The 14,298-nt window shown below is 39.5% G+C and overlaps 1 protein-coding gene and 1 non-coding gene across 3 annotated transcripts; one reads left to right on the forward strand and one right to left on the reverse strand.

The window, feature by feature from the left end:
• Nucleotides 1–1,668: 1,668 nt before the first annotated feature.
• Nucleotides 1,669–1,741, reverse strand: TRNAR-CCU (transfer RNA arginine (anticodon CCU)). The gene has a single exon. It is a non-coding gene; the product is annotated as a tRNA-Arg (tRNA).
• Nucleotides 1,742–1,829: 88 nt separating this feature from the next.
• On the forward strand, nt 1,830–13,637 carry LOC104601485 (uncharacterized). Of its 2 annotated transcripts, none has more exons than XM_010264831.3 (9): nt 1,830–2,019; nt 2,178–2,378; nt 2,486–2,636; nt 2,872–2,948; nt 3,527–3,575; nt 3,680–3,741; nt 3,863–3,978; nt 12,385–12,490; nt 13,212–13,637. In XM_010264831.3, the coding sequence occupies exons 1-9, from the start codon at nt 1,905–1,907 to the stop codon at nt 13,304–13,306; spliced, it is 972 nt and encodes a 323-aa protein (XP_010263133.1). In that variant the 5' UTR covers nt 1,830–1,904; the 3' UTR covers nt 13,307–13,637. The 2 variants fall into 2 exon arrangements, with proteins under 2 accessions (XP_010263133.1, XP_010263132.1); XM_010264830.3 differs by having other exon boundaries at nt 1,831–2,019; nt 2,483–2,636.
• The last annotated feature ends 661 nt before the right edge of the window (nt 13,638–14,298 follow it).

Here is a 14,298-nt window from a genome sequence, read left to right on the forward strand (position 1 = left end):
AACAAATTACTAAAATTATTAATATAATTATCAATTTCCATTGTTTCACTTTTCCTTAATAAATCCCGTGCATCACATGGGTCCCCACTAGTTAATACAAGAAAACAAATAATGGGAGAAATTTTAAGAGCAAAATGGTTGTAAATTTCTCAAACATTGGAAGAGGATTGACATTGGTTGATTCCTCAATTAAGTGATTTAAAAAAATAAAAATTTTAAAAAGTGTGAAAATTAGAATAAAGATTTTGCATCAATTTTGAAGGAGAGCAAGGGTGACATGTGGGTTGTGTTTGATTATAATGTTGAAAAGACATTATTTCTGAAAAACTTATGACCAATCAACCATATCATAAATATGTTAAGCAATTATATTTTAGGGAAAATTCCCCATAGGGACCCTATACTTTAGTTCAAGTGTCAATTTAGTACCAAAACTTTAAAACACCACAATCTTGTACTTAACTTTCATTTTGCGACAATTTAGTACCTATGTCAATAGACCATCAATTATTTATATCATGTGCATGTGCGATTTAAAACTTTTAAAAATGTTTAAATTGCCCATAAACACTGTTCATCATCTTCTTTCTCAAGAAAATGAATAGAGTCGTGCCCGGTTCACCCCAACCGGCCAGATGTTTTCTGCCCCAACGAACAGAGTTGCAGCAGTTTTTCGCTGAGAGGGGTGTCGTCGCCACTACATATATGAACCGGTGAAAAACGTGCGGTGGTGGATGGCGGCGACTGCACCCCAACGAATAGAGTTGTAGCAGTTTTTTGCTGAGAGGGGTGTCGTCGCTGCTGTAGATCTGAACCGGCAAAAAACTTGCGGTGGTGGATGGCGGTGACGACACCCCAACGAACAGAGTTGCAGCGGTTTTTCATTGAGAGGGGTGCCGTCGTCGCTACATCTGAACCGACGAAAAACATGCGATGGTGGATGGCGGCGACGGCACCCAACGAACAGAATTACAACGGTTTTTCACTGAGAGGGATGCTGTCGCCGCTACAGATCTAAACCGGCAAAAAAACATGCGGTGGTGGATGGCGGCGACGACACCCCAACAAACAGAGCTGCAACGGTTTTTCGCTGAGAGGAGTGCCGTCGCCGCTGCATATCTGAACCGGCAAAAAATGTGCGGTGGTTGACGGTGGCGATGACACCCCAACGAACACAATTGTAGCAATTAGAATTGCACATCGTGCCCGATTCCACTCCAACGAATAGAAGTTGGACAACAGCCAGACGCTTTTTGCCTGTCGAGAATCTCGCTGGAGAATTTGTTACCAGAGAGAACAAGCCTCTGCAGCTGAAAGGCGGGAAAATGGTAGATCGAAGGACATTTTTGTATTTTTGCATGTTACTTAATGGCTGATTAACGCCGTGTATTAGATTGTTGCAAAATGAAAGTTCGACTACTATCACATTTTAAAGTTTGGATACTAAATTAACACTCGACCTAAAGTAAAATTTTCTCTGAGTGGTCTTTGATTGGTGAATGACTTTTTATCAACCGCTATGATGAGAAAAATTTCTAATTTTGAAAAATTAGAATAAAATCATATTTTGAAAAAGAGAAAGAGTAACACGTGGACTGTATTTGATCATAATATTAAAAAATCCACTCTTGAATTTTAATAAATATTTTTAAAAGTATACTTAATCAACGCGCCAGGTAGGGGTCGAACCTACGACTTTCTGCTTAGGAAACAGACGCTCTATCCACTGAGCTACAGGCGCTTCATATATTTAGATGTTCCATTTTGAAATATAGATATGATTATTTCCCGCCCTTTCCCAAGCCAAATCGTTTTGAAATTTCGAACAGAACACTGAGCTGCAGCCTGCAGGGGAGTACTTTTAGCTAGCAAGAGACTATTCCGGGAAAGAATTGCAGAGAACAATGGCGGAAGATTCCATATCTACCTTCTGCAAAACTCTATCTTCATTCTGCAAACACCTCGAAACTAGTAGCAACGCTCTCAAGGACTCTCTTGAAAGACGACCCATCCCTCTCGGTTCGTTGCTTTGTTTCTTTTTCTTTTGATTGTTATTGTGTTCTCTATTTTTTTTTTTTTTTTTTTTTATCGAACACGTATGTCTTAGGGGTTCATTTATGTCATTCGTTCCTGAGTAGTGTCACACAGTCACTGTCTCTTTTGAATTTCCCCTTTAGAATCAGCATCGTCCACCTTCATACAGTGCCTCAACCGCCGGGTTTCGTCTGCAAGCAAGGACCTCAACTTGCTCGAGTCGATGGCATTTGGAACGGTATCATTCGAAGAGCTATTGGGTCACTGCAACGAAGTTTACAAGAAGAATCAGAGCGATCTCATTGAACTCGAAGACCGTTTCAGAAGCTTCGGATATGTTCCTGGTAGACCACATAAAACCCTAATTAATTCATTTGGGTTATCATGTTCTTTTGTTTCTACCCGTCATCTAGTTTGAACTTTGAAATTTCCGTTTTATTTGCATTAGAAGTGGAGATTGATGACGAAGATGAGGTTTCGGGACTATCTACTCCTGTTGGTTTGGACTCCAAGTTATTGAATTCCAAGGATCTATCTTCCTTTTCTTGTGGACCAGTTTCTGCTGCAGGGTCCATTATGAAGAGGCTTGGAGAGGACCCCTTGTATCCTTCTTGCTCTAATTGTTGACTAACTTTCTTACTGTTCACAAATTTCAACATTGTATAACCAGTAGCTAAAAAAGAAGGCTCCCATCAACTCATAGTAATCAATTGAGTTGATCGATTATGTTATGCAATACATCAGTGTGGCATTTTATTTAGTCAATAATGCAGAGATCTTCCAAATGTGCATGATAGTGCACCATGAAACTTTTGTGTGTTCCTTGACATTTGTAAGATTTGAAGTTGAGGAGTCTTTGAGTTTACAAAATCTAGGGCTTTCTGATGTCTGTCTTGCTACGTTGGCTTATGAAGGTCAGTAGGCATAATTTACCATGTTCCAACTTTTTATATCAAGCATTCCTTATGTGCTGTTTTAGTATGCAAACTTAAATTGGACTTGTGTGTTGTGACCCCATGGTTATGATTTAGACTAGTAATCATTTGAGCTATTTATTGGATGCCATGCTTCCTTCAGCTCAAGTAGTTTCTCCAACTAACTCTTTTTTCCCCTTAAATTATAATATCTACTACCAGATATTGTCTTATCATAATTGCCATTTTAATCATCACCCCTCTTGTAATTCCCAAGTGGCTTGACTGCACACACCCTTTTCCTTGATTCCACTCTCGCTGATGTTATATTTTCTGTTGAAGGATGAGTCTTCCGTACTTTTTGATGTTCTTCCCCTGTCTTCTTTATACCTTCAATTTGGATCAATATCCCTCCAAATAGATGCATTTTCTGGTCCTCATCACATGTGTCTGAAGACTCTGAACCATTTCAATTAATTTTACCTTCTCTTGTCAGCAATTGATGCTATTATTTCTGGTATTTAATCCTATCCTTGATAGTTTATTACTTTATTTTACTTATATTTTGCCCTTTGCAGCTAATGGTAAGAGTTCCGTCTCAGAGGTATCTTTTCATGACCAAATGAGGTAAATTTCATTAGTTTTTCTGGGCATCACAATGACTTTGTGGTTCCTTTATATTCTTTCTGTTTTTTCATCATCATCTTTCACTTATTATGTTATGATGGCAGTGAAGTACATGGAACAAAGAAGCCATATGAACCTTGTGCAAATATCTTGAGCACTACAAGAGGTATGGATCACTTAACTCTACTTGTTTGTCAAGTGAAATTTCTCTTTACCTATTAGGTTCATCACTTCATTGATATCTACAAAGTTGAATGGTCAACCTTCTTATCCATGATCACACGCAGGACGAGACAAAGATGACCCTAAGTCAGTGGGAAGTGCAACCAGAACTTCAATAAATATTTCTAAGGATGACTACGAACGTCTTCCTTCCTACATGAAAAGTTTGGCATCATGGGAGGTATGAATTTACCCTTGTCTTTTATATTTCATGGTTTTTATGCATATGTAAACAAAAGGAAATTCATGTTAATGTAAGAGGACACTTGAAACTTTACCAATGATGGAATTCTATCAATGATTCAATATATTCACTTGCAAGATGATAACAACTTTTTGCTACAACTTAACTAAGTTCCATTTCATTCAATGATCAATCAAATCCAATGTTTTAAAACGTGGAGGCGTGACGCGAGGCGTTCCACTACCTAGAGGCGTGAGACGTAATTGAGAACGCAAGGAGGCGTAAGCCTTTCTAAGAGGAGGGGGGTTAGGAGGAGGATGAAGAGGAAGGGGGGATCTCCTTTTTTCTTTATTTTTAATAAGAATTTTTTATATTAAGAAGAATAAAAATGCATTGAAAAGGGGGTGGGGGGGTCTGGGGGGCGAAGCCCCCCAGTCGAAGGGGCAGGGGGCAAACCATTTTCTTTCCCCTTATCTTTTCTTCCCTTTCCTTTCCTTCCCTTTTCTTTTCTCTTTTTTTCTTCTCTTTCCTTTCCTTTCATTTTCTTTTCTTTTCCTTTCCTTTCCTTTCCTTTTTTTCTTTTTTTCTTTTTTTTTTCAAGTATTTTCAAATCAGGTGTGCATGAGGCGCAAGAGGCGTACGCCTCTAGCAAGCCTCATGAAAAAAGCTCAAGAGGCGTACGCCTCTTGCACCTGAGGCATATGCCTCAGGGCGTTTTGGAAGCGCCTCGCCTGGAGGCCTCCCATGCCTTTTAAAACACTGATGAAATCAATTGCAATATGTTTGCACAAACTATTGTAAGTTGATAAAAGTAACTGAGGGTTGTTAAGAAGATTTTAACATCCAGAAGTGACTCTGCATTCTTCAACTGTTGGTGTTGCCACCTGCTTCTGAGGGAATGCTCTCCTTCCCCCCACTCTTGAGCCAGGTGGATGTTTTATTTGCTTAAGGAAGAGGGCCAAGAGGTTGATACCTAATCTTTATAATAAATTTCAGAAAAATGGCTAGAAGGTGGAGTAACAACTTCTCTCACTTTTTTCTCTTCTTCTTGGTATGCAAGTAGGCCAGTGGTTGGTTGCTAGGACTGGAGAAGTTCCATATGTAGGTCTATGGTATATCTCAGATTTTTCCAATTTAGCAAGTTGGATATTCAAACATTAGGTTCTAGGGAAAATAATACTAGCTGACTACAATTCATTCTGATTTTCATATCTGATCTTAGATTGATTGACTAAACATATACAAGAGGAGGTCCCATGGTGCTTGATATTTGCCGACGACATAGTTAATTGATGAAATTAGTGGACTAAATACAAAATTAGGTTTATGGACAATTGCATTAGAAACAAGAGGTTTTAAAATAAGTTGGAGTGTAGGACTAAAAGAGATAATAATCAATGTAAATTTAATAATAATAGGAGTGCAAACTAGGGCACACTTAGGATTGGAGACCAAGGGATATCTCAATGTGACCTAATCTGTTACCTAGGTTCAATAATTCATAATTGTTTCGACTGGCGCTACAGTAGTCCAAACCAAGAAGAGAAGAAGAAGAAGAAGAAGAAGAAGAAGAAGAAGGGTCTGTCGAAATCTCATGGATTACCCATACAGTCGACCCCCTTAATCTATATTAGACTCTAATAATCTTTACAAAGACAAAAATGCCCTTACTTAAGTGTGGGGCAGAGTGACTCTAATAACACTGCCACATAAGCAAGCTACTTAACAAACATAAGAAGGCTAAACTACCCCTATTCGGCACACTTTAACACTCCCCCTCAAGTTGGAGAATATATGTCATACAATCCCAGCTTGTTACATAGATAGTTCACTTTCCCTGAGCTTAGAGCTTTTGTAAACAAATCTGCCCACTGGTCATTCGAGCCCACATGTTCTGTATTTATCTCTCCAGCAAGAACCTTCTCTCTCACAAAGTGGCAATCAACCTCTATGTGCTTTGTTCTTTCATGAAAAACAGGATTGGATGAGATATGGAGTGCAGCTTGGTTGTCACAGTACAATCTCATAGGTTTATCCATGTGAAACCCAATTTCTTGTAGGAGATTCCTCAACCACACTAATTCACAGGTAGTGTGAGCCATGGCCCTATATTCAGCTTCAACACTGCTTCTGGCCACAACCGTCTGCTTTTTACTCTTCCATGTCACAAGATTTCCTCCAAGAAATGTGCAATAGCATGTAGTAGATCTTCTGTCATTCACTGAGCCTGCCCAGTCTGCATCTGTATACCCAACTACTTCAAGTTTTTCCCCTGGTTTATACAATAGCCCATGGCCTGGAGCTCATTTCAGATACCTCACAATTCTAAGGATTGCATCCCAGTGAGGTATACGAGGGTTCTGCATGAATTGGCTCACCACACTGACTGCAAAGGAGATGTCGGGTCTCATGATAGTCAGATAGTTCAGCTTTCCCACTAGTCATCTATACCTTCCAGGATCTTCAAATACTTCTCCTGTATCACTGCTCAACTTAACATTTGGTTCCATAGGGGTCTCAGCCGGTTTTGCACCTAACAATCCTGTTTCTTCCAATAGATCAAGGACATATTTCCTTTGGCACAGATTTACACCTTGTTTTGACCTGGCAACTTCTATTCCCAAGAAATACTTTAATGTTCCAAGGTCTTTTGTTTGAAAATGATTTTGCAGAAATACCTTTAGTTTGCCAATCCCCAATTTATCACTACCAGTGATGACAATATCATCCACATAGACCACTAATAAAATCTTCCCAGCTTCTGAGTCATAACTGAACACTGAGTGATCAACCTGGCATTGCTTCATTCCAAAACTCTTCACCACTTCGCTGAACTTCCCAAACCAAACACGTGGAGATTGTTTCAACCCATAAATTGCCTTCTTCAGTTTGCACACCTTACCAACCTTCCCCTGAGCAACAAACCCAGGTGGTTGCTCCATATATACCTCCTCCACCAGATCACCATGGAGGAAGGCATTCTTTATGTCATGTTGAAAGCCAATCATACATAACTGCCAAGGAAATTAGTACACGAACATAACCAATTTTAGCCACCGGAGAGAATGTCTCCATGTAGTCCACTCCATACAATTGTGAGTAACCTTTAGCAACAAGTCTGGCCTTCAGACGCTTCACATTACCATCTGGCAAGTATTTCACAGTATACACCCATTTACAGCCCACAACATGCTTACCAGGTGGGAGAGTAGTAAGTTCCCACGTTTGAGTATGTTGAAGAGCAGAAAGTTCCTCCTCCATTGCCCGTCGCCATCCAGGTGAACTAAGAGCTTCTTGAACATTGTTAGGTATGGAAATAGAGGACAAAAGTGAAGCAAACTGGCGATGTGAGGTAGAAAGACGAGATAATGAAACAAAATTGGAAATGAGATGGAGGGTAGAACTGCGTTTACCCTTGTCGGATCTGAAGATTCAGCAATAGGAGCCATGAGAGGATCTGCAGATGAGGTAGAAGCCGGAGGAGGGGCCGGTGTCGTTCGACGTGTATACACTTGTCGGATCGGTGGTCGTTCAATGGTAACCTGCACTGGATGAGGTGGTGAGTCTACTCCAACAACAACCTCTGGAACTGGATCACTGACAGGAAGAGGAAGAGGAGGTAAGGGTGAAGACAAGGGTGCTTTATGACTAGAGAAGAAGGGGATAAACTCAAAAAAGGTGACATCGGGGCAGACATGGCACTTTCGGGTAATGGGATTATAACACTTGTACCCTTTTTGAGTTCGAGAGTAGCCAAGGAAGACACATTTAATTGAGCGTGCATCTAGCTTGTCTATTCCAGGACTCGGATTGTGGACAAAGCACACACAACCAAAGACACGAGGAGTTAATGGAAACAGAGATAAAGTGGGAAACAAGATAGAGAAGGGGGACCGACCATGAAGAATAAAAGAGGGCATTCGATTAATGAGAAAACATGCAGTGAGTACAACATCACTCCAAAACCGTTTAGGAACATTCGTGTGGTGAAGCATAGACCGAGCAATTTCAAGAAGTTGACGATTCTTCCGTTCAGTCACCCCATTTTGTTGAGGGGTGAAAGCACATGAGGTCTGATGAATAATGCCATGCTGTTCTAAATATTGTTGAAATGAAGTAAGAAAGTATTCATGACCATTATCTGAACGGAGAACTTTGATTGGAACACCAAACTGTGTGCATATTTCAGCATGGAATTTTTGAAAAATGGAAAATAATTCACTTATTTCTTTCATTAAGTAAATCCATGTCATTCTTGAACAATCATCAATAAAGGAGACAAAATACTTGTACCCATTATAAGACTATTTTGATTGGACCCCAAACATCTGAATGAACCAAAGAAAAAGGACTCAACATACGACTTTCAACTCTTGGACTGAAGGACACATGACTGTGTTTACCAAACTGACATGACTCACATTGTAAAACTGACAACTGACCCAATGACGGAATCAACATCTTGAGAACCTTGAGAGATGGATGTCCCAGTCGGCAATGCCATTGTAGAGGAGTAAGGGAAGTCTGAAGTGCAATTGAAGATCCACCACCATCAAGGTAATACAATCCATCAGCTTCATGCCCCCTACCAATCATCTTCCTCGTCTTGAGATCTTGAAAAACACAAGTGGAAGGAAAGAAGGTAACAGAACAGTTAAGCGCTTTGGTTATTTTACTAACAGACATAAGATTGAATGGAAACTTAGGTACATATAAAATAGATGATAAGGGGATAGAAGCCATGTCAACATTACCAACACCACAGATGGGAGATGAGGACCCATTGGCAAATGTAACAGTTTGTGATGTGGAGGTTTCAGAAAGAGAAGAGAATACACCTGGAGTCCCGGTCATATGATTTGAGGCTCCAGAGTCAATAATCCAGGAACGAGTTTTAGATGACATGCAAGCAATACCTAATTGGGCAAGTGTGGCAGTGGTATTCTGTGAAGTAGTTTGAAGGAACCGTTCATACCCATCACGCAGTACACTCACCATCTCCCTCCCAGAAGTAGATGTAGATGTGGGAGGAGTTCGGTATGCCAGTTTACTGTCACTGATATCAACCTCGCCTGCTACAACATGATTAGCCCATTTAGAGGGAGGGCCATGTAGGTCATAACAGAAATTCACTATGTGTCCTTCCCTACCACAATGAGTACACTTCCTTGTAGAGTTATTTTTTCCTCTGCCACGGCCTCCCCCTGAGTCACGGCCACCTCGACCAATCATGGAATTGCCACGGCCTCCACTGGGAGCATGACCACCCCCCTCTTGTACTATGTCCACCTTCTCTAGTTGTCACAAGTGCTGATCTATCAGACTGTGTGGGGTTCTCAGTCTGTCCCAAAGAAATTCTACGAAGCCTTGAGAATACTTCCTCAAGTGTAGGAAGAGTAGAGCCCCCCAATATTTGGGCTCTAACTGGTTCATATTCCGACTTCAGCCCCACTAAAAATCTTGTAACATCTAGTTGTTCCCTTTGCTGTTGCTGAACTTTAATATCTGGAGTGAGGGGATGATAGACATTGAGTTCATTCCTTATATTCTTCATGCAGGCATAGTACTCTTCTAGTGTTTTGGTTCCTTGTTGTAAGTCAAAGTACTCCTGATAAAGCTGATATACTCTTGTTGTGTTATCTTGTCCAGAATATAGCTTCTTAGCATGCTCCTATATATCCTTAGCCGTATCAAGGAACATGAAGTTGGCACTAATTTTGGGCTCCATACTATTCCACAGCCAAGTCATGATTTGAGCATCTTCTTGTTCCCAATCATCAAACCCTGGAGAGTCAACCGATGGCTTCTCATCTCTTACATGCTTTACTTTCTTCTTTGCCTTGAGAAAAACTTCCACTGATTTAGCCCGTGGAACATAGTTCTCCCCATTCAGCTTAATTGAGGTCATTTGTACCTCTAGGTAGTTGGGGGAAATTACCACACTAGGTTTCTGATCATTGTTCCCATCTCCTATTGCTGCCATTGTACTCATTCACAGTTACCTTTAACCTTACTTCTCAGCTACAAGCTGATTGATGTTGTTCACAGTTTGATACTTCAGCACCTATTGCAGCCCCTAAACACAACAGTGGGAGCACACACTTGTTCTTATTCACACTACTGTTGACTTCACACACCTACGACCCACATAAGCATCAAATTACCACTCACTAATCACAAGTAGGCCCTCTTACAACCACTCAATAAAAAAAAATTGTGCATCACAAACACCATAACACAGTCAAATCTGCTACACCCAGTTCAGACTTGTTAAAGAGCTCGGCAAGGTCACTGCATTCCACCTTACACCATTCGGCCACTTACAACAGCCCTAACACCATTGAACAACTCACAGCAGCCCTACACCATTCGACTACTGCACACACAGCCCTTTCTTGGGCAACAATGAACCTAGTTCTCTAGGTTCCAAATCAATACTAACAGCTTCTTGTAGGGTTTCTACCCAGAAATATCAGTAACACTAGAAGAAGAGATAACCGACCTTCCTTTGAGAATATCAACCAACCATTCACTGCTGAAGTCACTTTCCTTGCTGAAGAAGGTTATGCGCAGCAGAGAGAGACGAGCTGTGATGTTTTTGACCTAGGGCGAACCAGTTCTCTCCATTGACTGACTAGAAACGAAAGAGAAGAGTCACGAACACTGCTGAGGTGCTTTACCAACTGAAGTAGGTTAGGAACCTGGCTCTGATACCATGTTTTGATTGGTGCTACAATAGTCCGAACCAGGAAGAGAAGAAGAAGAAGAAGAAGAGAAGAAGAAGAAGAAGGGTCTGTCGAAATCTCATGGATTACCCATACAGTCGACCCCCTTAATCTATATTAGACTCTAATAATCTTTACAAAGACAAAAATGCCCTTACTTAAGTGTGGGGCAGAGTGACTCTAATAACACTGCCACATAAGCAAGCTACTTAATAAACATAAGAAGACTAAACTATCCCTATTCGGCACACTTTAACAATAATAAAGGAGAGATCGAGGAGGATGCCACCCATAGAATTAGAACAGGATGGGGCAGAGTGACTCTAATAACACTGCCACATAAGCAAGCTACTTAATAAACATAAGAAGACTAAACTATCCCTATTCGGCACACTTTAACAATAATAAAGGAGAGATCGAGGAGGATGCCACCCATAGAATTAGAACAGGATGGGCAAAATGGAGGGGTACATGTTTCCCTACCTTTACCTTCCTTACCTTTTCTTTCAAACCAAACACAGCCAAAAGGAGTATTTTATAAAATAGTCGTAAGGGCAGCTATGTTGTATGGATCTGAGTGTTGGGTGGTTAAGAAACATCATGTTCAAAAAAAATGAGTGTGGCAAAAATGCCAATGCCTAGGTGGATAAGTGGTAAAGCTAGAAAGGGCAGGGTTAGACATGAAGCCATACTAAGGAACCTAGTAGTATCTTCAATAGGCGATAAAATGAGAGAAAGAATATTGAAATGGTTTGGTCATGTACATAGAAGACCATCTATAGCACCCATTAGAAAAAAACAAAAAGATTTGTTAAAAGTTGAAGATGCTAGAAGAGCTAGGGGTGGACCAAAAAGGATTTGGGTGGAACTTGGAAGTAATAAACTAATAATAAATGATTTAAGTGCCCATAATTTAATGGATGATATGGCACTGAACAGAATGGAATGGCAAAACAGGATCCTTGTAGCCGACTGCTGACCCCATATAGTTCAGACAAGGGTTAGATAATGATGATGATATTAGATGGTTAGAAACAAGTATATTTATGGTTTTATACTAAAATGCTATATTTTCATTCTAAATATGTGATTAGTGTTTTTTTGGTGGAAATTCATTTGCATGCCAAAGCATGTGGTCGGTAGGGTTTTCACTTTCTGACGGGGGTTTTGTGGGTTAAAATTGTGCTCCTTTTATCCTATAGACATATTTTAACCATATTTCACTTCATAGTTTTCTGTAAACATCTATGTGGAAATTAAGTTGCTTTTTGTTAGTCGGCAGTTAAGGGGTATTTTAGTCCTTTTACCTTGTTTTATTAATTGGTGTTATGTCTATTGTGCTCTCCAGCTGAACCAAATTGTTTCTCTTCTAGTTCTCTCATTCTATTCTCTTTCTGTTCTCCTTCTATTCTCTTTTTCCCTTACCCTAGGACCGAAACCAGTGCAGATTGAACCAAGAACTTTTCTCGGATATTCTGATTTTAGAAAACCACGGTTTTTCTTAACATAATGCATAATTGGTGCTTACTGTTGCATTATTAAAACACATTCAAATCGGCTTGTACTCAACACCCAAGACAATTTCTTATGTGCTCAAATTCTTACATTTCTGAATTGTGTAAAACCAGTTCCTTGATTTTTTATGTTGATTACAACATTCTAAATGTTATCTTTTCAGGATCTGCATGCAGCCGTTATGAAGATGAACTCAACCCTAACCAAACATGAGAAATCAAATGCAGGCAACTTATTCCACCAAGATGAACTTGCATCCATGGGGTTAGGTCTGTATTTCATTGCATCTGAAACTTAGATTCTATCATATACTTTTGTGACTGTAAAAATTGTTTTTAAAGTTTCAGACATTGGTCCACAAATTTAGAGTGGGAAAGGAGAAAGGGAGTTTGTGATTGTTTTATGCATACTAGCTGGCCTTCAGGTCATGATCTGTTTCTAGTATCTATATCCTAGATTTAATATGCACATTGAATTTGTAATACACATGTTACATTGGCTGCCTATGAACCTATCTGAGCTAAGATTTAGACATGATATGACTAAGGATCTTGTGCCCAGGCTGCCATTTGGCTTGGCCGTCCAAGGGATACTAGTGAACCAAAAGTTGGTGTCATTTTTATCCCTGGTGCCTTGGGTGTACTGTTCTAGTCACTAATGGTATATCATAAATTATTGGTTTTAGGCGTGTGTTGATGATGGACTGGTAGTTGAGTTTATTGCTGGATGAGGCCTCTCAAGAATCAAAACCTGCCAGCAATGGTTGAGTTGATTGCTGGATCAGTTCTTGTGTTACTGGTCTTGTCAAGGGTATATCATAAGTTGTTGGGTTTGGTGATGCAGTGATGATGGAATAGTAGTTGAGTTTATTGCTGGATGAGGCCTTAAGAATCAAAACCAGTCATCGGTGGTTGAGTTCATTGCTAGATCAGTTTTTACTGGGTTGATGGATTAGTAACTCAAGCTGGTATTTTTGCGTGTTTGTTTCAGGGCCAAAAGGAAGATCTTATCTCTTGCTGTTGTTACGTATGAATCGGTTAGTTGTGGAGACTGTAGATGGTTCAATTGCATATCGTGTATTGTAGGTGATGTATACGGTGTAGATTTTCCTGTAACTGGAATGAATGAAGGTATCTGTGGTAATGTACAATAATCTTTTTCATTGGGGTTTCCTCACTACTTTCAATTAGCATATGAAACATGGAAGGAAACAAATGGAAAGAAATTCTGTTATTTTTTTATGTATATAGTCATTTGGAAGGATTAGTTTGTATTTGGTATTAAAAATAACTACAATTTTTTTTTTTAATTTTCCTTTTGTTTTCAATGACAAGGTCACTTTATCAAAGTATGTATTGAATGTAACCTTGGGATCGAATTGCAGTATATGAGCTTCAGAAGTTCTGTTTCAACCAATCTGACTTGCTTTGTAAACAAGATGAGATAAATAGTGTTGTTGACAGAGTATTGTTGAGTTCATAAAAGTAGTAGGGCTATCAATAGGTTGGGTCTGGTTTGGGACATGGTGTACCAGTCCCATTATGATTATTAATCGGGACTATAATCAGACCATCAGGTTTGAGCCGATTAGACCTGATTATACTTGACAATTGACATCTATAATTACCAATGATAATAATAACTTGGAACTTAATTTTTGATAATATAACCTTAATAAATTGACAGTAAAATACTAAACTGTTTATATGCTGATAAAATATGATTTTTTAACCATAATTATCTTATATACCTTTTATAAAATTTACCCTTTTAGATATAAAATATCACAAAACTACAAAAAAGCTAGGCTATCTTTATCTTTAGATTTTATTCATTATATGATTGTTTTGGGTCCAAAGTTGGTTCGAAACAGCAAAAGCTGGTCCCAAGTCCCAACCCAATTATTAATCAGGATAAAACAATAGATCCAGAACTGACACAATCGGTTTGATTGGTTTGGTTCTGTCAAGAGACCTGACCCATCGACAGCTCCAGGCCACTCCTTTCTTGAAGGATAAAAAATGGCCTTCAACTTGGATATTGAAGGCTATGCAAAAATTATTACAGATATTCTGTA

This window comes from Nelumbo nucifera, chromosome 2 (genome assembly GCF_055504915.1).
Source record: "Nelumbo nucifera cultivar China Antique chromosome 2, China Antique-T2T, whole genome shotgun sequence".
In the NCBI taxonomy this organism is placed as follows: Eukaryota; Viridiplantae; Streptophyta; class Magnoliopsida; order Proteales; family Nelumbonaceae; genus Nelumbo; species Nelumbo nucifera.